At 40.9% G+C, this 27,307-nt stretch overlaps 1 protein-coding gene and 1 non-coding gene across 16 annotated transcripts in view; both read right to left on the bottom strand.

Moving 5' to 3' along the window:
- Positions 1-27,307, bottom strand: part of rbfox1 (RNA binding fox-1 homolog 1) — a 1,150,117-nt gene that overhangs the window by 12,704 nt on the left and 1,110,106 nt on the right. For 10 of the 15 annotated variants that reach the window (XM_062964629.1, XM_062964633.1, XM_062964641.1 and 7 more), the window contains one exon: positions 21,546-21,610. In XM_062964629.1, coding sequence (XP_062820699.1) covers positions 21,546-21,610 — 65 coding nt within the window. Of the gene's footprint in view, positions 1-4,139; positions 4,193-21,545; positions 21,611-27,307 lie in introns of those variants that run through there. The other 5 variants (XM_062964632.1, XM_062964630.1, XM_062964635.1 and 2 more) reach the window with 1 other exon arrangement.
- On the bottom strand, positions 2,999-3,082 carry mir5411 (microRNA mir-5411). Its single transcript, NR_130011.1, has one exon. It is a non-coding gene; the product is annotated as a microRNA mir-5411 (primary transcript).

Below are 27,307 nucleotides of genomic sequence, written 5' to 3'. Positions count from 1 at the left end.
AATTGCTAGCTTCAGGGTGAGCTGAATTTATTGGGGAACTAAAATGGTGTAACTTGATGAACAAATGACGTATCTCCCCACATTTTCAGTTTCTGACCATAATGCTCAGTTACAGTGACTCTCGGGGCCCTTCACACAGCCATATAACCCAGAATATCAATGCAGAATATCAAGGAGCCCCCGGTGGCGCAGTGGATTAAACCCTTGTGCTGGCAGGACTTAAGACTTGAAGGTTTGCTGACCTGAGGGTTGCCGGTTCAAATCCAACCCAGGGAGAGCACAGATGAGCTCCCTCTATCAGCTCCAGCTCTATGCGGGAACATGAGAGAAGCCTCCCACAAGGATGGTATAACATCAAACATTCGGGCGTCCCCTGGGCAACGTCTGTGCAGACGGCCAATTCTCTCACACCAGAAGCAACTTGCAGTTTCTCAAGTCACTCCTGACATGAAAAAAGGCAGCTAATCCACAATATCTGATTTGAACCATGAAGAGAGGTGAAGAGGCACTCGATCAGACCAAACTGGGGTTCAGCTTGGTTGGGATGGAACATGAATCAGTTCCCTCCTCAACAAATATAACTCAGAGCTGGCAGAAACATCCCACCTCATCCAGCAGTTGACATCAGATTTATGTATTTAAGATATTTTTTTACCCCACCTTCTTCTGCAAGCGGACCCAAGGGAGCTTATATCAGATCCCATCGACAAGAATCTCCAGCAACATTGAGTTCTCAATGAACTAAGTTTACCCACTCAATAAACTAATTATTTTTTTCACATACTTTCTCAACGCTCATCTTCAAAAGGAACACAAAGCTTTATCATTCTTTCCAATGCCTCACAGCCATGTAGAAGAAAGAGAACTATCACCTACCAGTGGCTCTCAAACTGGGGTCCCCAGATGTTTTTGGCCTTCAGCTCCCAGAAATCCTAACAGCTGGTAAACTGGCTGGGATTTCTGGGAGTTGTAAGCCAAAACACCTGGGGACCCACAGGTTGAGAACCACTGACCTAAGTAGTCTTGCTTGAAGCATGTTTAGATGAGTAGCAAACTCTCATTCTAATTTCCCAAAGAAGTCTACCTTCCTAGAGCAATACTGCCTAATGATGAGATAGGACTTCTGTTCATACAGATGTTGGACTTCAGCTCACATAGCCCTTTCCCAACTGGCCATGTTTCCTGGGAGGATAAGAATTGGAGTCTAACATAATCTTGAGGGCCTCGGGTTCCCCATTCTCATTTTGCCCAATGTCAATAGTAAAGGTCTTCATTTTACTACTCTTTCCTTATTTCTCTTGCACCTATTCATAGTTGCTCTGAGTCTTCTTCCTTAAGACTGAAAAAGATTGCAGTGTCTATCCCATCTCTCTTTGTCCAAACAAATCAATTGTATATTGAAAATACACTCTATGCTGAGTGGCTAGGAGGACAGTAGTGTAACCTATTCCAGACATCTTTCTATGGTTCTGCTCTGGGGAAAACAATACAATATTTCCCATGACTATTTTGAAATAAATTGGGGTAAATGGTACTTGTACATCATGACAACAGAAGCTGCAGCCTTCCCTCCCTCAAAGCATGCCAAGGAAAATCGGAACAACTATAACACTATACAACTATATTTCCCTATATTTCGCCCCGGTGGCAAAGTGCATTAAAGCACTGAGCTGGAGACCGAAAGGTCCCAGGTTCAAACCCTGGGAGCGGCGTGAGCGGCCCAGCTCCTGCCAACCTAGCAGTTCAAAAACATGCCAATGTGAGTAGATCAATAGGTGCCGCTCCGGCGGGAAGATAACGGCACTCCATGCAGTCATGCCGGCCACATGACCTTGGAGGTGTCTATGGACAACGCCGGCTCTTCGGCTTAGAAATGGAGATGAGCACCAACCCCCAGAGTCAGACATGACTGGACTTAATGTCAGGGGAAACCTTTATGTCAGGGGAAACCAAAGGAGTAGTCCACCTTCCTTGTGGGGCCACGCTAGCTGTCTTTGTGGGCTCTGACCCCCCCCCCCCAGATCCCCCAAACTGTCTGTTTCTGGCCAAAAGAAAAAGGCAAATGGCTTCTTCTAGAAAACCTTCCAGAGTGGTAATTCAAGTTTTAAATAGTATATTTAATATACAATGATCCAACCCATTCTCCAAAAACAGAAAGAGAGTTGCAGAAGATTTTGGGTGGTTTGTTTGATAGCAGGTTGTCCTGCCCCAGAGTGTCTTGGGAAGGGACAGATCTTTATGTTTCCATTGATCAGCTTCTGCTCATTGATCAAGTGGGTCAACATCCATTAAATCCCATACTTTTTGAAAAACTAACCCATTTTAGAAGGAGCTCCTGTGTTTGAATGACTTTCAATTAGGGTTGTGCATTCAGAGTAAACCTTGCCCTGTTTCATGTCTCGGCTTTCATTGGGGGCCCTAATCTTATTTTTGGGACTCTCTCAAAATCAGTAGGGTGTTTTTGGTTTTGGGCCCTAAAAATCGGACCATTATGGGGTGGGGGCTTCCCATGCATTAGCTCCCCTTCCTGTGTGCAGGCTTCCATTCTTCTTACCTGGTACCTACTGTTTCAGTGGAAGAGGCACTCGGCATGCCTGCACCTAAGCTCTGGCCTGCCTGCATGCCATGCCACACACGCTTTTTTGGCGGGGCAGGCAGGCAGGCCTGGAGCTCAGCTGTAGTGCATTGTGGTGGGGCATGCAGGCAGGCCCAGAGTGTGCCTGCAACTGAGCTCTGGGCTTACCTCCACACCCCACCACACATGCACACTCTTTTCAAGGCAAGGAGGCAAGTTCAGTTGCACACAAAAGCAGGCTTTTGTGTTGAGAAGATTGTCGTGTAGGGAAGGGGATTCCTGTTAATGCTCCCGAAGAAACGGAAGACACAAAAGAAACAGTAGAAACGGTAGGAATGAATTGCGTGCACAATTCTACTTTCAATTAAACTACAGTTCTAACCCCACTGGGTCATGGATCGAAGTGTAAAATGGAGATTTATTCCTACCAATTCTCTAAGCATAGGATATCCAAATATATGTTTTAAAATACATATTGGAATAACCTATGCTGAAAGAACTGGCATGAAGAAAACTCTTGTGGATTTCTATACTTGAGATATGTCTCATGCACTTTTCAGTTTTGAACCAAGGACTACCTTTACACAAATGCAGCATTAGTCGTGATATTGCATGGGAGATTGTCCCAATGTCTGGCCATATTTCAAATTTTCTACCTTCTAGGTCATTCTGAAGCCAGTGTGGCTTGTGGACCACATGAGAGTCCTACAGAGCCATGTTGTGACCTGACCCCAAGCCCCTTTGATCACTTCTTTTTTCCAAAATTTCCCCAAAATGTCACCAATTGTGGGGTACAACTTTACCCCACCTGGGCTATTTTAATGTTGGAATAATATACAATTGAAGCACCTTCTAAGACAGGCATGGGCAAATTTAAGCGGCTGAGGGGGGAACGGACGGGGACTGAGGCTGTTAGGAATTGTGGGAGTTGAAGTCCAAAACACTTGGAGGGCCAAAGTTTGCCCATGCCTGTTCTAAGACAACTGGCATTCACTTGTTTGGGTATAGCAAATAGACTGTCTGGAAAAAAAATCATACAAATGGATATCTTTGTACATATATGCAGGTCCTGCAAGAGCAATGGCAACTAGATTGGTTAATGTGACTGCAAAAAGTGCATCAGTAAAACAAAACAAAACAAACCAAACGAAAAGTGTAACACAGTCCACTGATTACAACTAAGCTAATTCTTTTTTTCAATATCCTCTTTCCAAATGACCTTCCTTCCTTCCTTCCTTCCTTCCTTCCTTCCTTCCTTCCTTCCTTCCTTCCTTCCTTCCTTCCTTCCTTCCTTCCTCACTGCAGCAGTATCTTTAAAAGAAACTTTAGAATAATGGTAACTTTCCTAGATCATGTAAACGTGAAACAAAACATCAACGTCAGCAGAATAACCTAATGTGTTCCCTGCACCAAAGCCTAGGGGCTTTGAGCTACAACCGAGTGAAACTATTCCAAAGATTTATCTTATGGGCTTTACTAGGCTTTCTCTAGTGATTAACTGCGGCATGTGTAAAAGGATATTGAGACTCGGATGGATGCATCAAGAAGTATCAATGATTGTTACCTGCAGAGGTGTTACAAGAAATTTCATCTGTTGCAACGAAGACGAATTGATTTCTGCAAGAGAAGATAAAATTCACAATACTGCTTGCTGACTGGGAAATGTGCTCGCTGCCGATTGAATTTATGTTTACAGATGGGTTAAGGGGGAAAGTGCTTAATTTTAATGAATGTAGAGAAGAGGCAGGTTGACACATCCGGTTAACTCGAGAGTTTCTAAGGATCATGAAGCAGACATGCTGGGATTTTTTTCATGGCAAAAAAATAACACGGTGACTCTGGAGTATGGGCTGGCTATCAATTCTGGCACTGGAAATATTTGGTTTGGGGTAACGAAACATCTCATACTAAATTGGACTTAAAATGTTTCCCCATTGACAATGGACCTACATCACCTAAATGAAGGACATGTTGTGTTGCTGTTAAAGACACTACTTTTTAATAAGTTAGGGAGGGGCAAAACCAAGTAAAATCTAGGACAGTGTTTCTCAACCTGTGGGTCGCCAGGTGTTTTGGCCTACAACTCCCAGAAATCCCAGCCAGTAGCTGTTAGGATTTTTGGGAGTTGAAGGCCAAAACATCTGGGGACCCATAGGTTGAGAACCACTGATGTAACCCACTGCAAACTTAAAACATTTTAATCCTGCTCCCAAAAAAATAATGATACAATATATCCAAATACGCCATCATTTCAAGAATGAAATTACCGTATATACTCATGTATATGTCCACCTTATATATAAATGGGGAGCAGGTTTGTGGGCCAAAATTATGGATTTTGATATGGCTCACAAGTGTCATTCACAGAGAGGGGAAAATGTGAATGCCAACTTAGGTTGCCACCAGCATTTTTCCATTCAAGCATTCAATAATGCCAGAAGCATTGAAAGTCAAGAAAGTCAGTGCATCTTTTGAGTTCTTCTGGAATGGACTAAGCACAGAGAAGTGGATAGTTCCCCCTTTTTTGAGAAGTGTTAAGTACATTTATATATTGACCCATGGACCTCAGGATTTTGAGGTTGATCTTTGGATTGAAATGTCTGGATTTATACATGAGCATATACAGTAGTTCACAGTATACCTTAGCAAAGTGCAGAACTGATATTAACCTTCCTCTTGCCAAATTGGTTGCTCTACGCTCAACATGACCATTGCAAATGAAAGAAGGGGAAATGAAACTACAAACATTTGAACTCTTTTGATTGGAACAAATAGTCATCATTATTATATCAAATGAAACAATGAAACACCCACACGCTTCCATTCTGGCTAATCATGCCTTGTGTACCCATGCAATCGTTCCACTGGAAGGCTAGCAGATGTCAAGAGTGTAAATCAAGGGCACACACACAATGCACCATGCACGACAGCTCGGAAATACTGCACAAGCACCATTGACATGAAGAGCAGTTGCCAGCATTAGCAGCAGCGCGAACGAGACAGTCCCGTAAGTGGCATGAGATTGGTCCTGAACCACTGTAACACAGAAGCCAGTTTCATGCTCCAGAAAAGCAATCAAAATGGCAGGCGGGATGCGGATTGAGTGTCCAGTGATTGTCTGTCCCTAGGACCCTCGTTCCAGTTAAGCCAAAGTACTCCGATACTAATCAGGAGGCATTCCCAAGCCATTTACTCCTACTCTTATTAAAGTCAGCAGGATTGCTCTTGTGGCAAACTCTAGCTTGAGGCTGTGTGTGTACCACAGACGTGTCATACTGGCATCCGTCCTGTCTGAAAGTGACAAATGATTTCGATTGAGTGAGAGAGGCATGACAGGCGTGTGTCCTGTGCCCAGAGGCGGTCCAACCATAAGGCAAAATAGGCATTTGCCTGTGGTGCCATCGTCCCGGGGGCACCATCGTCCTGGGAGGAGGGCACCACTCTCCACCTCCTTCTCTTTTGGGCCTTCCGGCCAGCGCAGACCCACCTTCGCACCACACAAGCCCACCTTTGGGGCCTTCAGAGATTGTGAGGTCTGTAGGAACTTGGAAGCTAGGTATGTGGGGTTTATATATCTGTAGAAGGTCCAGGGTGGGAGAAAGAACTTTTCTTTGAAGCAGATGTGAATGTTGTAATTAATCACCTTGATTAGCATTTAATGGCCCTGTGGCTTCAAGGCCTGGCTTCTTCTTGCCTGGGAGAATCTTTTTTTGGGAGGAGTTAGCTGTCCCTGATTGTTTACTGTCTGGATTTCTTCTGTTTTCAGAGTGTTGTTCTTTATTTATTGTCCTGATTTTAGAGGGTTTTTTTTTAATACTGAGGGCTATCTGGGTTATCTAAGTTCACCCTGCCCTATATCCCTGTTCAATGTTTAGTGCTAAATTTGCAAATATAGTAATTCCTACATAACATTACCATGTATTGAACTGCTTTTTCTATTGATTTGTTGTAAAACATGATGTTTTGGTGCTTAATTTTTAAAATCATAATGTAATTTGATGTTTTATAGGCTTTTCCTTTATACTTCCTTATTATCCAACATTTTCGCTTATCCAACGCTTTTATTTTTCAGTGATTGGTTTGGAGGGGCGCCAAAATTCTGTTCGCCTACACTTGAAAAATACCTAGGGCCGGCTCTGCCTGTGCCCAAACTATTCCAGGCCATAAACTTTGCATCTCAGTCTCAATTTGTAAAGTTGGCAGTGGTAGGTCCAATGAACACTCGAACCCAACATATAATGATTTGTCCTGTAGATTTACCGTTACTGCAACTTCAACATAACAGCAGTGACTTATGGTGTTATGGTGCCTGGCGTGATAATATCGTTCAGTGTTTACACCCAGAAAAAGCAATATTCAAGCTTTTTGAATGGATGCATATATTTTTTCTCCTGCATATATTTTTTCTCCTATCATATAAAACTATTGGCATGTTTAATGGAATTTGAAAATGACAGGGTTATCAGAATGACACTTGAACAGAAATTGCAGTAGTGAGAAACCTTTCAAAGTCTGCTCCATCAGCACCCTTCAGCTTCACAGACTGATGTATTGGTTTTGAAAGTGACATCGGAATGAAACTTGACTTGTATCTTGTCATCTGCTTCCCTTCGTGCTCTCATAAAAACATCTGTTCCACCCCATGTTGCTGGATCAATGTCGGGCACATTTAAGTACTTGTTGATCACAGCCAGTGCATGCAATCTCAACAAGGAGTTGATCGATGGGCGAAAAACTATGATTTAAAACTCTAATCCAGCTGGTCAGAATCTCTGAGGCTTTGTTCTGGGCCAATAAGCATGAAAAAAGAGCTTTTGGAAAGTGAGAAATCCCCCAAAAGTTGCCACTGTCAATGTGTTGAAGTTGTCATGTAATTCCTTAATTACAAAAGCTGAGACAACTCTTTGGCGCTTTGGAAGGTTTGTAGCAAAATATTATACATCCCATGGTATATCTGACTCAACCTAAATAAATGGTTGAACTTCCTCAAACTGTGCTTTCATGGGACATGTTGCACTGTGTGGCAGAGAACTGTTCAGTAATTTCCTCATTATTCTACCAGTGACAAATATAGCCAGAATTATTCTTCAAAATTATTTTTTAAAATAATAATAATAATAATAATAATAATAATAATAATAATAACAACAACAACAACTTTGTTCTTGTATCCCACCCCATCTCCCCAAGGGGACTTGGGGCGGCTTACATGGGGACCAAGCCCAACAATATACAATAAAATACAACAACATAAAATAAATTCCAATTGCCCTGTCCACAATCTTCTGGGTTTGAATGTGTCCTCCTGAAGGTGGGTAACCAGGTCAGATTGGGGATTTTGCTGGTGTACTGACCACCCTGCGACACAGCAGTCTGTCTGCCAGAGCTTGCTGAGGTGGTCTCCAATCTGATATTGGAGTCCCAGTAACTAGAAGTTCTGGGGGACATCAGTATTCATGCAGAGTCCACCTTATCAGGAGCAGCTCTGGATTTCATGTTTGCCATGATGGCCATGGGTCTGTTCCCAAGTGATTTCTGGAAATTCTAGAAAGATGTCTTGACTCTGTAGCAGAAGTAGAGTCTCTATTTATATAAAAATATGTATGTATGTCTGTTTGTGGACTTTGATGCTCCATTCCATATGGAGAGGCCAGAAGACATAGCAGCCACTCATTCACCTGCAAAGACTCCCTGTGGCTGATGGCTAGCACAGAATATGCAGATTTCCCATATTCAATGAGAAAAAGTCTCTAAACAAATCAAAATGCCCCCTAGTGCAAACTGTCAAATGCGTAAGGATACTTTGCATAAAAATGTGTTTTGTCAAAGTAAAGCAACTGTTGTGCTACAAACATTGACATTTCATGCAGAGATCTGTGCAAAAACTTTGCCCGAGCCAAAAGTCAAAACCAAATCAAAAAACATAAAGTCCCATACAATTTGGAGTCATTTCCAAATATATGACATTAAATATATGTAATATGTGTTACAATTGTTATACAGATGTGGAAGTAAGACGTATTCTCAGTTCCCAGGAGTTTGGATCTTAATAAAGGTAACCTGGTCTTGCAAAATAAATATCCTCCTTACAAATCTCTAATCGATAATCACAGAGTTGGGAGGCACCACAAGGACATGTAGTCCAACCCTTTCCATGCAACCAGAGCACTGTCAGCGTGATGCCAGTTTTAACATCAGCTCTAGATGTTGGAGTCATGGAATGGGAAAGATGTCTTTGTGGCTGTCTTCTCAGAGTAAGGCTAGACATTGACCATCATCTTGACCTTTCCACCAGGTGATACTTTTCACAACTGCTTAGAAGAAGAGGACATGGATGGTACAGGTTACCTCTTCTCCACATTCTCAAAAATGGAAGGATAGAGCAGTAAGAGTAGCAGAACAATGGTGTCTATGGTCTCTCAGAAATAACTGGACCTTTTTTGGGGGTATGGGCTGTGAGATGCCCATCAATGCCGTCCCCAAACCCTACCCAGCAAAAACCTATGGTCTCATTGTCTTGACTGTGGATCTCCCTAGCCAAGGAAGTTAGGCTAGACCCATCTCTTTTCAGTTTCTGACTGTTCCATATGGTATCTGGTGTTTCAAAGTGCTGCTATTAATGTTTTAGATTGCTTTTTAAAATGGATATTATAATACGTTTTTTGAAAACATTTTCATTTGTTCATTGCCTCTGGATCTCTTGGGAACTGGGAGACGTTACAGAAATTGTTGTTTTTGTTGGGTGTCTTCAAGTAATTTCCAAATTATGGTGACTCTAAGGTGAACCTATCATGAGTTTTCCTCAAGCTATAAGGACGTGACTTGCACAAGGTCACACTCTTGGTTTTCAGACATGTTATGGCTCATCTGCCATAATGCAGTTTGAAGTAGTGTGGGCTCATATAATGTAGTTCAATGCGGTGTAGATGGGGCCGGGGATTCAAGCCCTGTTCTCCAAAGTCATCGTCCAGCATTCAAATCACTACAGCATGCTGGTTCCAATATAGAAATGCTTTAAATAAATAAATAAATAAATAGGGTAAAGTCACTTTCAGAGTCCTGAAAACAAAATAAAAAAATTGTAGCTTCATTCACACACCACAGACATCTTCACTATTTGATCACTCAGTGTTTCAGTATGGGGACTAGCTCTTTTGGGGCATTGTTTTGCAGCGGTTATTAAACGATATCTCATCTCCAGGATGCTATTCGATTTGTAAAGGTTCATTCTGGCAAGCAAGATTGTCTTTAATACTGCAATCGGTCATCAATGAGCAAAAACGTGCATGTACGAATGAATCAACCAGTCACAAAAACATGAATGAATTTTGCAGGTTCCTAGTAGAATGTTTAGAAAAGACGAATGAGAAATGATCCAGAGAAATAAGTGACTTTTCCCAAGGCAATTCGTAGCACAAATAAATGGATTAATTCCTGGAGCATGCAGATGAGAAAAAAGCACATGCTCACTGCCACTTTCTGAAGGTATTCTCAGCTTATGCCCAGGCCTTCCCCATCACCACGCTTTTGATACCTGTTTTTTATATAAAATATCTTATCTTGGATACGCAGGATGGCTGTGGGTGTCTAGCTGCTTGGGAACACACTGTTGAACATTCATCATAAAATGAGTGCCGTGTACAGAGACAATCCCATGTCACAACCTCATGTCTGTAGGACACGGGGACATGCAAACAATTCCGTCGTTGGCTGTATGCCCAAGATAACTCACAAGCGGCAATTGTTATCCAAATTTCAGCAAAATACGCTGACAACAGCCTCAACACAAAAAAACCCACCTCTGAAGTCTCAGTGTCCTATATTTTTTAAAGATCTCAGTATTGGTGTATAACTATCTCTGCCGAAAATATTTTTGCATTGAATTTTTCCTCAAATTTCTTCTATCCATTCAGCCAATTAGAACTACCCAAATTCGGTTGTCCAATCAAAATGTGGGCAAGAAAAAAGTGTTCCTTTATGATAACGTCGTGTCTTCTTCTTGCTAGCTTTTTCAGGTTGAAATATACATTTCCTATATTCCTATATTTCCTATATGTTTTTGTAGTATCAGTCAGCCTTTTTTCATTCTGAAGACAGAAGTCCTAGTTTCATATTGAGGCCTTAGTGTCACCATAAGTCTGAAATGACTTCATGGCACACAACAATGAAGTTACTACTTTTTGGGCTATGATTTCAAGAATCCACCAACTAACATGGCTAGAGGCTATGCTGCTAGTGGGATTTTGGGAGTTGTTGCCCAACATTTGCTTATATGATAGCTCTTTGGCAATAGTCTACATCAAAAAGAGCAGAGGGTAGAACTGAAACATCTAGGACAGTGGTTCTCATCCTGTGGGTCCCCAGATGTTTTGGCGTTCAACTCCCAGAAATTCTAACAGCTGGTAAACTGGCTGGGATTTCTGAGAATTGTAGGCCGAAACACCTGGGGACCCACAGGGTGAGATCTACTGACCTAGGAGATCTTTAGTTCCTTTCTGATTCTTATCTATTCAACTGCCCCAAGCCCAAAGGGACATATACATATCACCATCCTGATCTTTATTAGCAAAATGGCCTAAAGGAATTATTAGTACAAAACAGAATAAACTCACAGAGTAGTGGAGGTGGTGGTGGTGGTAGTGGTGGGATTTGATAAGCCTGAATATTGGTTCCATGGATCTACTCATAATTGCTGCTGTTGTATGCCTTCAAGTCATTCCTGACCTATGGCAACCATATGTTATAATTATTATGGAGTTTTCTTGGCAAGATTTGTTCAGAATTGGGTGGTCTTGGCCTTCCTTTAGGTTGAAAGAGTGCTGCCCATTCAAAGTTGCCTAGTGTGTATCCATGGATGAGTGGGGATCTGAATCTTGGTCTACTTGAGTTGTAGTTTCACTATGTAGATCAGTGGTTCCCAACCATTGGGCCTCCAGTTGTTTTGGACTTCAGCTCCCACAGTTCCTAAACAGCTGGTAGGCTGGTTGGGATTTCTGGGAGTCCCAGAAGTCCAAAACACCTGGAGGCCCAAAGGTTAGGAACCACTGATGTAGACTATTTGGATCTAGTCTACTTAAGACTAATGACTGTAAATATTGGAAGAATTGGGTAATTAGAAATGTTGTTTTGTGTGGAACAACTGTACATTCAGACTTGTTCTAGCAACCAAAACATATTCCCAAGCTTAAAGTTCTAGAGTTCTATATCTTATTTTTTATCAGGATTCTAGTGTTAGCATTATATTTTTTGAAAGAGATCCCAGAAGCCTGAAATCTGCACATTTCTGCTCTAGATGAGTTTCCAAAAAAGTTTAAATGCACCCCACTGGCAAATTATTTGGGAAGCCCTCAAACAGGAATACTTTGTGTGTTGCCAAGCAAAGTTATGCATTCTCTATTGTGGCTTTGTTTCTCTTTCTCGTTTGAAACCCGGTGGTGTAGAGGGATCTCATTCTTAGTAGCAAAACCCCGGGAGGTATCGATATATTTAGGATGAAAAATACATCAAAGGGGGGAAAGGCAACCCCTGAGAGATATTTTCAACCTCTAAGCACATTTTTTACTGGCAAGTCCATAACATGAGAGGCTTTTCTTCCTGTATTTTAACTTCTGAGCCTCCAAATTAGCAGTTAGGTAATTTATTGTGTCCAGTGCTAACTCCAAACCTCTGTGTAGGAACATTAACAAGGACATTCAAAACCCAAGAATCCAGCTGCCAATATTTTGCAGCTTTTCAGAGCTGCATAAAACTTGCACAGGCTAAATTTATAGTATGGATGCAACCTTGAAAACAAGTACTATTTCAGCAAAAATAAAAATGGGGGAGACTCTGGCTGGCTGATCTGTGTGATTTCTCCATCTGGTAAATAGTTGCTATTTATGGATGAGTAATGTCAAGACCCTAATCTCACTTGTTATATATATTTTAAGCATGATTTGGAGTTTGTCTGCATGGGCCTATATAGTCAGTCCCCTCAATGCTCTAGAGCAGGGGTCCCCAAACTAAGGCCTGTGGGCCAGATGCGGCCCATTTACCTGGCCCCTGTCCTAAACTTTAGACTTAGGATTGGCCTAAGTCTGAAATGACTTGAAGGCACACAACAACAATCCTAATTTTGGATTTCATCATAATCTGCCCCCCCCCCCCCAACAGTCTGAAAGACCGTGAACTAGCCCTCCACTTAAAAAGTTTGAGGACCCCTGTTCTAGCGCTTCGAAGGTAATCCGGGTTAACCTGATTTTTCCCTACATTAAGAGAAATCAGAGGGAAACTCCAAAGTTTGGGCAAAATTCTGGAGAGTACAATGGTTTGAGTACAATGGAGATAGTTTTCTTTTGTAAATGCCTGTATGTAAATTATAAAGCACTGCAGAGTGTTATCTTCCCAGTGGAGATATATTCCTCATGGAGATATATTCTGGACCCTTTGATACTATAGGATTGTCATAAGTCAAAGACAGCATCCCTAGATCATCGATCATTCTGTTCAGCAAAAGTAGCTTTGTCCTTCAACACAACTATGTGTGAGCATGAAAGCAGGACACAACTATTAAAATAATATAATATTAAAGAAAGGGCACATTATTCTAATCTCTTCTCCATAGCACAGGGTTGTGAAAAGAAAAGAACACTAGCTTCCTATGTGTACAAATGCTTACACCCAATGGGACTTACACCCAACATTACACCCAATGGGACTCATTCCCATTTGATCCTATGCAGGTTAAGAAAAACAAAGAAATGTGAGTTGTTCTGATGTCTTTGCTGTCTGAAGGTTAGGAGAAACTATAAATCTTAGTAAATAAATGGAACACTGTATACTCTGAAATGTTGTCACAGAAAAAGTCACTAAAAGTGCTTCAACAACTATGTATTTTGGTTGCATCTTCCTGTTATACTGTATTCATATACTCTATTACATATAATCATCCCCTTGTAGCCATGGATTCTGTATCCATTGATTCAACCATTTATGCTTGAATATACCCCCTCCCCCCAAAAAATCCCAAAAGCAAACTCTGATGTTGCCATTTTATATAAGAGACACCATGTTACCATGTCATTGTATGGGACATGAGCATCCATAGATTTTAGTGTCCAGGAACTAAACCCCAATGGATACCTAGAATCCACTGTATTTATAAATACAGAGTTGTATTTCACCAATGAACTTGTTCAACTAGGGAAGCCATGGACCTGGGTTTGGAAGATATGCGTAGGCTGTCGAGAATAGAGTGACTTGGAGGTCTCCCATTCAATGGGTTACCATAAGTCAAAAGCCAACTTGATGGTACATAACAACAAACAACAGATTCAGAACATTTCAGTGCACTTCACTGAACTCTTAAGTACAACACCAAACAAAAAGATGCTCAGGTTCCATAGGATGTCTCTACAGCCATGGAAATGCGATCTTAATGCTACAGGATGCCTTGTGGAAACATCCTTGATGAGAAGCTTGGTATACAATAGCATACATATGCATCTCTAGCTCCCCCCTCCCAATCCCATATATATTTGTAATTTATGTTCATATGCAAGGACGACACATTGTCTTATTCCAATCTGAGACGAAACAAGTCAAGTCATAAAACAAACAGAGGAGAGGGACAGACGGTCAAAGTGAAAGAGTTCAGCCTTGGGACTCGATTCAAGCAAGCCATTCAGTGAATCAATGTGATGGATCTGTCATAATCCAGGAACAGCATTACGTACATTCTAGTGAGACACCATGTGATCATGCAAATGACAAAAGTGAGAACACGCTCCACTGCCATGCCAAAACGGTTTTCGCACCATGAAGAACAACACTGGGAAGCTTGGCCCATTTTCTATAAGTCTTGGGACAGGGTCACACTCTGACCTCCTGAGGCGGGTCCACATGAGATCAAGACTATTTGTGCCTCTCTTGACCCTTCTTTCTAGTTTGAAAGCACACCTTCCCTTCAGCTGATGCCCCAGCACTTGGCCTCCATTCATTCATTCTTCCAAGAGGTGGATGCATTGGCCAGTAATCTCTTGTTACTGTAACAGCTATATTTTCGCTTGGGTGGTCTTGGCTGGGAAGTACAGGTCTTGATCCTATTATCACTTTCAACTAGAGTAAATCCACTGAATGAATATCTGTCAACTCATCTTTCAACAGTGGGTTCACCGGGCCTTCTCTAATTGGTGCGAAGAGGTTTGAGACCTCTTTACCTCTTGCTGACATGTCAAGATATGGGCTAGATAGAAGAATGTAAGGCAGTGGTTCTCAACCTTGGGTCCCCAGATGTTTTTGGCCTACAACTCCCAGAAATCCCAGCCAGTTTACCAGCTGTTAGGATTTCTGGACGTTGAAGGCCAAAAACATCTGAGGACCCCAGGTTGAGAACCACTGATGTAAGGAGTCTCTGATTGCATTTCTCATTATGGCAGAAGTGGAAATGCTAACTCACTGCCAAGCCTATAGTCCTTTCTATTGCATTCACATTTGTTTTAATAAATATATTACTAAAAATCCTTGTCTTAGTCCCCTATAGAGCAGATGCACTGAAACAAAGGACAATGGGAAGGCAACACTTATGTACTTCCCATTGATTTAACAGGTCAACTCTAGTTGGGATTAACAATCAAACTATAGCCCTATATGCAAAAAAAATTATACAACAGCAAAGTCATAACCATCTGCAATTAAAAAGGAAATCTGAACAACTATTATTTGCCCCTTGACCCCCTGCAAACATGCAATAAATCACATTTATTTAGCCTTGCTTTCATTCCTACTGCAGCTTACAAAAATTATTTCTTCATGAGTCTGCATCAGAGACTGGAAAGTTACTTTGCCCATTCATAAAGGGGCCAGGGTAGATGGATGAGCACCATACTACCATGGCTCTGCTAAATCTGTTTCTGGATAGTTTTTACACTTTCCTTCTTTAATAACCATTGACATAACCATCAGGGTTGGTCCCCTCTGAGTGTTCTCCTCATTTCTCAACTATGACACCCTTGTGTTCAACCATATTTTGAGCGATGACAAACAAAGGTAATGTTTGGATATCACCACAATCATAATCCTGTGATTTATTAACATTTGAGCTTTAGAGCTTCAAATTTAACCACCTATTTCAATATCTAACTACTATAATCCATTAAATTGTATTTTATTGGCTCATGGACTATGAGGTCTAAGTTAAGTGCAGGTTCTCCAACAAGAGCATTCCCAGCAGATAGCTCTCCAGCCTCCTTTAAGATGTCCACAGAAGGAGATTTCACCAGTTCTTCTTCTTTAGAAGACAGATTCATAGAGTCCTACTCTTCATTCGACTATGAAGGCAAACTAAAAGCTTGGCTTTCTCCATATTTATAACCCAGTAGACCCCAATGTCATCAAATCCTGTGTCTGATCTTGGAACCTAAGCAGGATCAGACCTGGTTAATATGGAAATGGAAAACCACCACTTTATTTCTGAGAACTGGCAAAACCAACAATGAGTATGCTTAAGAAAGCATTATGAAAGGCATGGGGTTTGCCATAAGTCAACAGACAAAGGCACATACACACAATAAGCTATGATTGCTGTTATCTAAAAAGTTAATAGTATTTCAGTCTCAAATGGTTTCATCTAAAGAGGCCTTGTGTGTGTGCATGCGCAAAAATATAAGCACACAGATTGCTCTGGTTTTTGCAAAACAATTATAAAATAATATTAATGTTGACTGGAGAAACAATAATTCATTCTTATGACCAGATCATTTATAGCAAAAGGCACCAAAGGAGAGTAAAATTGGGAAGTAAAGATACAAACTGTTTTAAACTGGTAATTCACTAAGATGCAGGATTAGCAATTAACTCAAGTTTTTGCCATCTTACAGTTTATAAGGGACCAATACCTACAGGGAATGAAGAAACCAATTTATTCAGATGCAAAACTCTCGATCTTACTTTTAGTACGGGGAAAAATATTAAAAAGTTAATAAATCAAATCAACCAGTTTGCAACTAAAATATAATTTGAGGTATCCATGTTTGCATAAAGTTTCATATCCACAAAATATTATTTGCATAGGTTACTTATTAAAAGTAGTTTTATAATTTCCCCCAGAGAGAAAAGCAATTAAAATTTTATAGATTTGCAGCTAACCCCCCCAAATCTTTATTCAGCTGGGGACAAACACGTTTAAAACCACAGAGCTAAATAACACTCAAACAAACTAAATCCACTTAAAATACCTATGATTATGCAAAAAGCTGGCATTATTGCAATTCTAATTATTTATCAAGAGCGTGTCTCAGAAACTGAGCAACTGGAGCTATTTTATCATTAAAAATTAGGGGTCGTGGTGTAACCATTGCATTTCTATGACCTGATTCTGCTGGCTCGTGTAAAGGCTCACTCCATTGTTAGTGTCCTTCTCAGAACTGAGCTGGACAAGTGCGGCAGTGAAAGGGGCACACTCTAAAAGTTTTACACATGTACAAGGGGTCACTCAGGCTCATAACTTCAATGTTCTCCTCATTTGAAATCTTCCTTAAGAGGTCACTCCGGCTCATAACTTCAATGTCCATGAGCTGGAGAACCTGTTCTGTGATACAGTTTGAATTTTAAAGGAACTGAACCCATAGAGGTTCAGCACATCACTATGGTTTACTATAGATTCTATAGATTGGCTATGGACCAAGCTCATTTTCTGCTGCTTCAGAAACTAGGACATGAAACAATGGATTCAAATGGAAAGAAAGGAACTTGCATCTACTGATAGATTTAGACTTTCCTTTCTGCCATTTAATGGTGGATGATATTATGTCAGTGGGTACTGGGCTTTTCCTTTGAACATTTTCACCCAGAGGTTGGATGGACATCTTCCAGGAGGACATTAGATTACGGTTGAACTACATGGTTCTTGCAGACTCTTCCAACTTGCACGATTCTATCATTTTGTTCAAAAGGCTGAACCCAAAGGTTCATTTCTGACTAAAATGCCACAAGGTATCTGTGTGGTAGGATGACCACAAGGTATGAGTGAATCTGGAGTAGGAAGACTTTACTCTTGCTAAGATGTATTTGAGATGGAGTATAGCTCCTTGTGAAGAGGTAAGCACAACGAACAACAGCAAAATACTTTTGTGAGGGAATAGAACTGGAGAATGCTTTTGAAATGCAAGACAATGGCCTTCACTACTAAGCCATTGTGCTGAGAGTATATCTGCCTAGATTTGCACCTTGGCTTGCCAAATTCACTTCAAAATTGTATTTCAGCCCCTCCCTTTTTAATATACAAAACTGGGTAACATCCCTAAAGATATGCCTATACTCCAGCACTTGGGATAGCTAAACATATAATGCGGTGAATATTTTCTTCCAAGGAAAGCAGTACAACTCTGCTGTAGCTAAATGAGAAGGTAGGATTGGAAGTGACCAAACTGGATGGAAAAGTTGGCTGAGAAATGTTGCTGCTCTGAGCTCCTGCAAAAAACAGGAAATGTGATGTATGTATGATGTCCCACAAAAGCAGGGAACGTTGTGGCTTCCTTATACAATCCAAGGAATGCCTCCTTCATCATATGGGGATCTCAGTTCCCCAGCAGAGTAGAAAACCTGTTCTATATATGCTTTGGAGACCAACCACAATTTAATTCAAATCATTTCATTCCTTATTTCCCCGTAACCTGGATATGTATTACCATTGATTCTTACTTGAAAAACAAAATCAGGAACGCTGTCTTAGCTGTTAGGACTAATAAATTGGTAACAATTGCCAAGTATTTGTAATATAAGTCTGACATCTAAGGACATTCTACACCACACACGTGGAAAGCAGGGTCCAGAGGGACTTCTCCCTCTGTCCTGTGAAATGGATGCTGCCGCACTTTGTTGACTACACTCTTATTCCTAAATTTCTTCCAAACAGGACACATAATTTCATTGGGGCTGATCTTTCTGATGCTTCTTTTGCCATGGAAACGTATGGCTGGCTCCCAGGTCAGTGTTGTGATAAATCTACTCTGTTGGTTTGAGGAGCTATCCAAAATCCCCAAAAAGATCCAGTACATTGGATAGCTCCAATGCAGCTCAAATTGAAATTGAGATTGGGGCCCCTTCTAGACTGCCATATAATCCAGATTATCTTTTTAGAACTGGATTATATGAGTTTATAATCCAATTCAAAGCAGATAATCTGGATTGTATATGGCAGTATAGAAGGGGCCAGATTTACCACTCCACTGACCTCAGAGCTACTAACGAGCACCATCTCTTCAATGCAATGGGCATCTTAATCCATTGTGTTTCTTCACCAGAGTGAAGTATACAGAGATTTCTACTAGAGGAAAATCCCTGATATTTTTATGTGATGCAAAGACTTCCAAGAAGTCAAATATTCCTAAAAGAATCCATTACTTATGGCACCAGGTATTACCACCTGCAAGGAGACAGACAATGGTGATAATGTGAATTTCCAGGTGATGCCTATGTGCGGATAGTCCAGCTCCCTTAGGAACACCAAGATCATGCAAAGCCTGAAGCTCTTCTTTGTATCAAATCATAACAAACCCTTGGAAGAAGCATGTAGTAAGTCAAAGCAAATCTGCCCAAGAATCAAGTACCAAATTAAGAGTTAAAGGGAAACTTTCTGTCCTTCTCTGAAGGATTGACCTTGTTGTGTTTTATGTTAGGTTGGTTCTATGGACCCTGGTTGCCCCCTCCCCAGTTTTTAAAAGCACTGCAAACTCCCAGAAGGGTAAAAATTACTTTTCGGCTGTCACATGCCAATGACACACCTTTGTGGAAATGAAATGAGAATTACTGAGTTGCTCCATACAACAGGCTGTCTTAAGTAGGAAAGTAAAGAAAACAGCACCTAGCTCCAGTTGCGTTTCAGGCACAAACAGCGAGAGACTGGAGTGACAGAACTAATCCGGAAGTCAGAACAAAAAGGAAAAAAAGAAACGGAAAAACAAAATAAAGTTGAACTTGCTTACCTGTCAGACACAGCATGCCTCAGCCAGCTCATGCAAATTGAATTTTGTTCACCAAACATGTGTTTGTTTCTTCATTACCCGAATAATAAGCACATTGGGAAGGCAATTACGCATGCAGAGCGGTTCAACATTCATTCATTGTTCCATAAACATATTACATTGACTTCAGAACTGAAACCACCAACAGTACTTTTAAAATCCGTCCAAAACAAATTCCTCCTTCTATGGCTCCATCTTCTGCTAGCCTAAATCCCACCGGAGGTCTACATTTGCCCTTTTCCATCTAGACCTCTCATTCTCCTGTTGATACACTGAATTATCTTGAAAAGTTGTAAGACCTTTCACAAGAGTAATTGATTCCTCTTCCTGTTCAATATAATTGACTTGAGATGGATTGCTTCCATGATATTGGCATTTGAGCACCCCATATCCCAGTTGTAATTTGGAACTGGAATGGGAGAGGGTGAATAACGTGTTGATGTTCATGTGCAGTTCCATATTTAGAAGTTCCACTAAGCTCAATGGGAGCTTCATCCTTAATATGTGTGCTGAGATCTTGTGCACATTTGGGAATATAGTATACAGAAGTGACTTCTGAAGAAGTGTAGACAGCATTGGTCCTTAGAGTCCTAAGCATGCTTGTAGTGATGCACATTAGCATGAAGGATGGGTTTCTCACAGTTAAATGAGGCTAACCTTTTCCATTTTCAGCTGAATTGTGCCCTTTTTGTGTTTATTTCTGTATCATCTAAATCCAGTTGCAAATCCAACTCAGTACTGGCCTATTGAAGCAATTACATGAAGTAAAACTCATTGAATTGAAATGAGTCCATGGATCTATAGTAGGCCCTCTAGTTTTGCAGAGATTAGGGGTACAGAGCTCCTGCAAAAGTGAGGAAATAGTAAAAAAAAACCCCACTAGGAATCACTAAGCCCTCCAGTGCTGCTCTATAGACAACTTCCACTGCAACAGAGTTGCACCAGGGGACCTAACGATTCCTAGAGAGAAGATATAAAACAAATTTGCAAAAGTCAAACCTGTAAATGCAGAGGGCCCACAGTACTTTAGCTGAGAGTAGCAAATGGATAATAATAATAATAATAATAATAATAATAATAATAATAATATACATTGAGAAGACAATTTCTCTGAAGGGTGGAGATGTTCTTCAACAATATGTATATGCAAGAAAAAGAAGAGAGAATGTAACTGAGAAAAGGAAATGGACAGCTGATATGTTTTGAAGGATATGCATCCATACACATATATCCATCCATGTGTTTTAATGGGAAAGGTTATTCAAACAGGCAAGCACTGCTACCCTTAATCTAGGAAAATGTATTACTATGAGTTCCTCTGAATTAGGAAATCTGATTTCATGAAAAACTAACCGAATTTCAGCAAGTCCTGTGAAATGCCTCAGGGACAAGGTGGGTTGAGACAAGATTTGAAAATCTCTGGATGGTTTTATCCTTTTGTTTTGCTTCACAAGTGCCCAATTTTATTTGAATTGGAATGCTTGGTATTGATTTCAGAGCAGATTCCAATGGCATTTATCATTAGCCAATGAAAGAAAGCTAAATGAAAGTATTATCAGATAGAACAGACTAGGTTAGTGACCTCCAGATGTTTTAGACGGCAACTCATTCCCTAGTAAAGGTAATGACGGACATGGACAACACATCTGTCGCCAAATGCAGTCCAGGGCAGGGAAGGCTAAGTCAGAAGCTTGGTGACCCCTTTGCGCCAGTCCATCCATAGAAGTGATCCCATCTTAGTTCATCATAGGTACAATTTGCCTGTTCTGTACACTTCTCTGTGCCCAACTAAGCTGGCCAACTCCTGTGTAACAACAGCTCTTCATGGACTGCCATTACACAACCCTATAGACTGTGGCTATGTGCAGAGCGAGAAAACAGCTTGGAGACCATAAACAAAAGCTGGTTTCAAGAGCTCTAAATACCGCAATCTAAGTGAAGTATGTACCCAGCAATAAATTGTCTCTTACCTGTCACTGTAGGCAGCTGCGGTGGCTGTGGTAGGTTGGGCATATCGGTAGGCAGCATAACCGCCCTGAAACACAAACACAGTCTAATCAAATTACAGTGTTAAATAAAAAAACACCACCCTTCATAATTAGCAACAATTAGTTGGTTTATGATTTCCATGTTCTGCTACAGAGACTTTCCAATGTTGTCATTGTTAATGGCAGCATCTAAAAAAAACAGCCTCATATATTAGCTGAATAAACAGCTCAGTATAAAAAACTTCTGGTGCAAAACTGGAGGTGGAACTCATGGGAGATTAATTTACAGAGCAAGTGGATGCTTGCTCCTTGGACATAATTTGCATTGAATTTAATGGGGAAGGGTGCACAGCTCCTCAAATCATGTATTCACAGAATGGGTCCATGTCCTCCAGTGAAGAGGCATCTTAAGACAAGATAATTTGTTCCTTGAAGACAGAGTTGAAGGCCACAGCAGAACCAGAGCTTCATATCCAGTAGCAATGTATCTTAGACCACATTTACACTGCCATTATAATGCAGATTGTACTGGATTATATAGCAACGTAGACTCATATAAACAATGTAAATGGAGTTTAAATTGCATTAGTGGTTCTCAACCTGTGGTTTGTGGACCACCAGTGGTCCGCAAGAACTAAAATATGGTCTGCGGCCTCACAGTTACTACTATGGATAATAGCACAACCAAACCAAAAAAATATTTTCTTGGTGTCTTCGTTTTTAGGCTTGTTCCTGGGGTTATTTGGTGTGCTGTTTCAGAACACTTCATTGGATAGACCACATCATCTCTAGATTATTAAATATGGTTTTCTGTGAGCGAGCAGATGGCGACTACTAGGTGGAATATGTTCTGTATCAGAAACCAGAGCTGATGTGGTCTATCCAATACAATTTTCTGAATCGGCACTCCAAATAACTAAACCAAATCTAAAGTTGCCCAAAAACCCTTTTGGTAGTAATGTTGGAGAGTGGTCCCTGGTCAAAAAAGGTTGGGAACCACTGGTCTATATTAACCATATATTGATATTCAAATGGCATTAGATGACAGTGGCAATGGAGCCTTAAAGAGTCTCAGATCGGTGGACTTCCGGGGTTTGATCCTCACCCGCCATGAATTCACTATATGCAAAGCTGGGTGTTTTGCTGGTCACAGCCCAATGAAAATACAGAAAAGGATGGACGCATGTCTGATGGGGCAATGTCATGTTTTGATTAGGTGAGAAGCAACTCTTCTTCCATGAATGGGATGCATTAAAAGCCAGAGATCCAAAGAAAGCCCCTGTGAATGCCTCACACAGCATTATGCTGTCAGTGGTAACACAGAGGCCTTCACAAATGTATTCTTACTACAACCTGAAAAAGAACGGAAGGCTTTATTTATTTCCTTAACATCGTGCTGTTCTCTCAAGATGGCTCCTATATTATTTGGCTGGATGCATACAAATAAACAATATGGAAAGTTTTCTCCAGGCTGGGCGAGACCAAGAGAATTTCTGCTCATTCTTCACATTCCAGAACTTTTTCATGTTGAAAATGTGCAGAATTATGGGGTTTTCTTAACATTTTATATAAAGAACATTTTTACAGATTTCTCTCAAAAAAGTCCTGAAATACAAAAAACAAAACAAAACAAACCCTCACCATATTGGTTGACTATTTTCATGATAGTCTCACAAGCAGTTACACATATCAAGAAATATCCTTTCTTATAAAAGATAAGAAGTTTATGCATATTATATACAGCCCTAGATGAACCAGTTCCCTTTCTTGTATTCAGATACTCTCTTTCAATGTCACGATGTTTCAAGATACCATTTCTCATCACAAATAAGGAAGCATATGATTACTCTTTCCATCTCTATTATTACAGTTTTATTACTACCATATAGTTGCATTGGAGAGACATCTCTAGGAAACTCTAGGTACTCCAGCACATCTCTATGGTATGATGGGTATTTATAGTATCATTGGATCTTCTCAAGGATTTTGTTGCCTCCTCAAATGAAAGTCTGGGTACTTCCAGACAGGCCTCAAAGTACGGGATCTCGTGGGCTTTTACCTGGGGATGAATCCCCATTGTGATCTCACTTCTTCAGACTTCCAAATGCATGGAGGAATGAGATGGCACCCAACCCTTTCCCAACCCCCCACCTAAAACAGCCCTTAAAACTTGTAAAAACAGTGGTCCTGGAGTTCTCCTGGTGCATAGAAATGATGCACCAGGAAACCAGGGACTGGGAAAGAAATCGCTCCTCGCCCCTCACATCTCCTAGCGTATCATTTCTACATGACAGGAGGATTCCAGGACCACCGTAATATGGTGGTTCTACAAGTTTTTAGCACTATTTATCGGGATGGCATGAGGACACCCCACAGGGAAAGCCATTTTTTTGGGTGGGCATGTAGATTTAAACCCACGCTTCAGCACAGGTTTATACCATGTCTGAAAGTACCCTGAATAATAACATCCAGGGGAAGTATACCATAGACTTGCCTTGAGGATTTAGCAAATTCCTAGGGAGATCATTTTCCATTGGATACAGATAAGTGAAACTGCAGATATGGGTTATGTTGTTATGGGGGTCTCTCTTGATGTGTGTGTCACACGGTCAGTAATAGAGGTTTTACCCCTCACGAGCTAATACATTTTGGGGCTAAAGTGTGCTCAATTGTATGCCAAAGAGCCCTCGACATTGCTGCACAAAATGATCTTACGATCATAGCGCAAGCTAGAGCCACTCCATACCTGGCCAAATTTAAATGCAACGTGGGCATGGAAACCTACCTCTCCTTGACTCTTCCATTATATATTAGAAAACTTTTTACCCGGGCTAGATTTGAGCAGCTCGACATTAAGTCCAAGCTAAGTAGACATCAGAATATCCCCTATATACAAAGAGAACCTGTGGGTGTCGTGAGGTAGATGCAGAAGTGGAGGACTCAGAACATTTTTTCTTAAAATGCCCCTATTACAACAGGATTTGATCTCTCTATTTAGACTCTCTGCTGGAGAATCATACTCACTTAGAGAATCAGGAGAAATTGCAAAGCCTTCTACAGGGTTCAGATAAAAACTGTATTTTAAAACTGGCCCCTTTTATGCAAAAAGCGCTGGCCATTCGTGAGAAGATGGAAGCTGAGAGCTGAGACACTATTGCAAAATCTAAACTTAAAATTTACTATGGACAAGACACTTGTTTTACTTACCCCTGTCCTCGTTCAAACCTTATCTTAGGAAATTACTAATTTTAACCTTTTTACTCTGTATTTGTACACTTATCTAGGAGCAGGTTATTAGGCCGCAGGTCGCGATGTTTTGTATCTTTACATGGTTTTATTGTATGTATGCGTAAGTGTGTACGTATTGTATGTTTTGCATGTTTTGATATGGTCAAAAGTGACTAATCAATAAAGAATTGTTGTTGATGTGTGTGTGTGTGTGTGTGTGTGTGTGTGTGTGTGTGTGTGTGTGTGTGTGTGTGAGACGTGGCAGAAAAGGCCACTATCATCATAGTAAAGCCTCCCCTCCTTATGTTCACAGAAGAGGAGCTATACAAGGACACTTGGAATCTAAATGATTGTTCACACTGGTTAGGAACCTGCATAGATGACCCATCGTAGAAGCAAACTGAAATTATCAATATGGTGTTTGGCTTTACTGGGTTGTGGAAAATTCTGTAACAATAGAACCCCCCTCCCACCCCGAATTAATGTTTACTTGTATGTGACAAGGCAAGCTGTTCAATTAAGGCAGCAAAGGAACACATAAATACACACACACACATCTTGGAAAGGAGCTGTGTTCACTCATGCATTGATGATCAAACTGTGAAAACAGCTATCCTTCCTGTTCAACAGACCACAACGTTATATCAACCGTTTCCAAATGATCTCGCAGCATGCCAATTAACAGAGAGAACCAGGTCTCCATAGATAAGGCAAACAACATTTACATCCTAATTAGAACCTGGGGGCCCTTTCCCTCCTCTGGGACTGAAAGACACCCCCCCAACCCGGCCCCAATAATTTAACAGGGAATGAAATGTAAAGGGGCAGTAGAAAAGGAGATCAACTGGTTTCCCAAGAAGTCCTCTTCCTCCCTCCATCTTCAGCTCTGAATTCTGTTCTGTTCAAATCCATGTGGGACCGAGTATTCAAGCCCAGGAAAAGTCTTGCATAGTGTTTTGACAATATTTGCTAAAATAACGTATATGTGCAGAACAGAGTGAAAACAAGCAATTACTGGAAAGCTCTGACAGCTTATATACGTACGTTCTGTATACAACATATGAAAAAACAAAATAGGACAAGACTGGCTAGTCTAGGCTGTAGTCCTCTGACAGGCTTAAACTGGAGGGGGAGCCCTACCGAAGTTGGAGAAACTGACTTTCAACTTGTAGAGACTAGGGTTCCATCTACACAGTAGAATTCCTATGCAAGTGATTCCTTGCACTTAATATGTTTAATTTAGTTTAACACTCGACTTCGGCTGGTTATAGGTTACAGTTTGCTTGCTTGTTGTTTATTTGTTCTTGGGCATTGAATGTTTGCCATATTTGTTATTTCTGTAAACCACCCCAAGTCCTCTTGGGGAGAGATAAAGGTAAAGGTAAAGGTTTTCCCTGACGTTAAGTCCAGTCGTGACCGACTCTGGGAGTTGGTGCTCATCTCCATTTCTAGGCCGAAGAGCTGGCGTTGTCCGTAGACACCTCCAAGGTCATGTGGCCAGCATGACTGCACAGAGTGTCGTTACCTTCCCGTTGGAGCAGTACTTATTGATCTACTCACATTGGCATGTTTTCAAACTGCTAGGTTGGCAGGAGCTGGGGCTAACAGCGGGCGCTCATTCCGCTCCCGGGATTTGAACCTGGGACCTTTTGGTCCGCAAGTTCATCAGCTCAGTGCTTTAACACACTGTGCCAGCAGGGGCCCCCTTGGGGAGAGAGGGTGGGTTATAAATAAAGTTATTATTATTATTATTATTATTATTATTATTATTATTATTATTATTATTATATAGAATGAATACAATTTGACACCACTTGAACTTCCGCAGCTCAGTGCTATGGAATCCTGGGAGTTGGAGATTTTATTTGGGTCTTCTCTGCCAAAGAGTTTTGGGGCCTTACCAAAATACAAGTCCTGGAATCCCATTGCATTGAGTCATGGCACTAATAGTGTTGTCATTCTATAGTGAAGATGCATACAATGTTTAGGGAAACATTTGGATGAGAAATGGAAAATCCTGAAAATGTTGTTGTCCGGATAATTTGGAATGTGAGGATGCATCCAGTTTCTCTGCTGCATTTATTAAATTTTAATATTTGTAAAAGCACGTTCTTCCCAATAATTTGGGGTTGTTGTGTGTTTTCTGGGCTGTATGGCCATGTTCCAGAAGCATTCTCTCCTGATGTTTCGCCCACATCTATGGCAGGCATCCTCAGAGGTTGTGAGATATATTGGGGTTGTTTGTATGTTTGTGGGGGGAGGGGGAGGTAAAATATAAGTGAAAATAAAAATAAGTTATGGTTGGTGGAATCTCTGAATGCAAAATCCATGGATAGAGAGGTCCTGTTACCAACATGTCCAGTGTTCTTGTATCTCACCTCACAAGGACAGCTCAGTTATGGGAATGCAGATTTGGTCCTCTTATCAGTGTTACTATTGGTTTTTTCCCCTTTTTTCTTTGTTGTTTTATGCTTATGTATTTTTCAGACTCACTTCTCTTATCTCCCCTGCTCAAT

The sequence above is a fragment of the Anolis carolinensis genome, unplaced genomic scaffold, assembly GCF_035594765.1.
Source record: "Anolis carolinensis isolate JA03-04 unplaced genomic scaffold, rAnoCar3.1.pri scaffold_13, whole genome shotgun sequence".
NCBI classification, from domain to species: Eukaryota; Metazoa; Chordata; class Lepidosauria; order Squamata; family Dactyloidae; genus Anolis; species Anolis carolinensis.
This window is presented reverse-complemented; position numbering and strand designations above follow the sequence as displayed.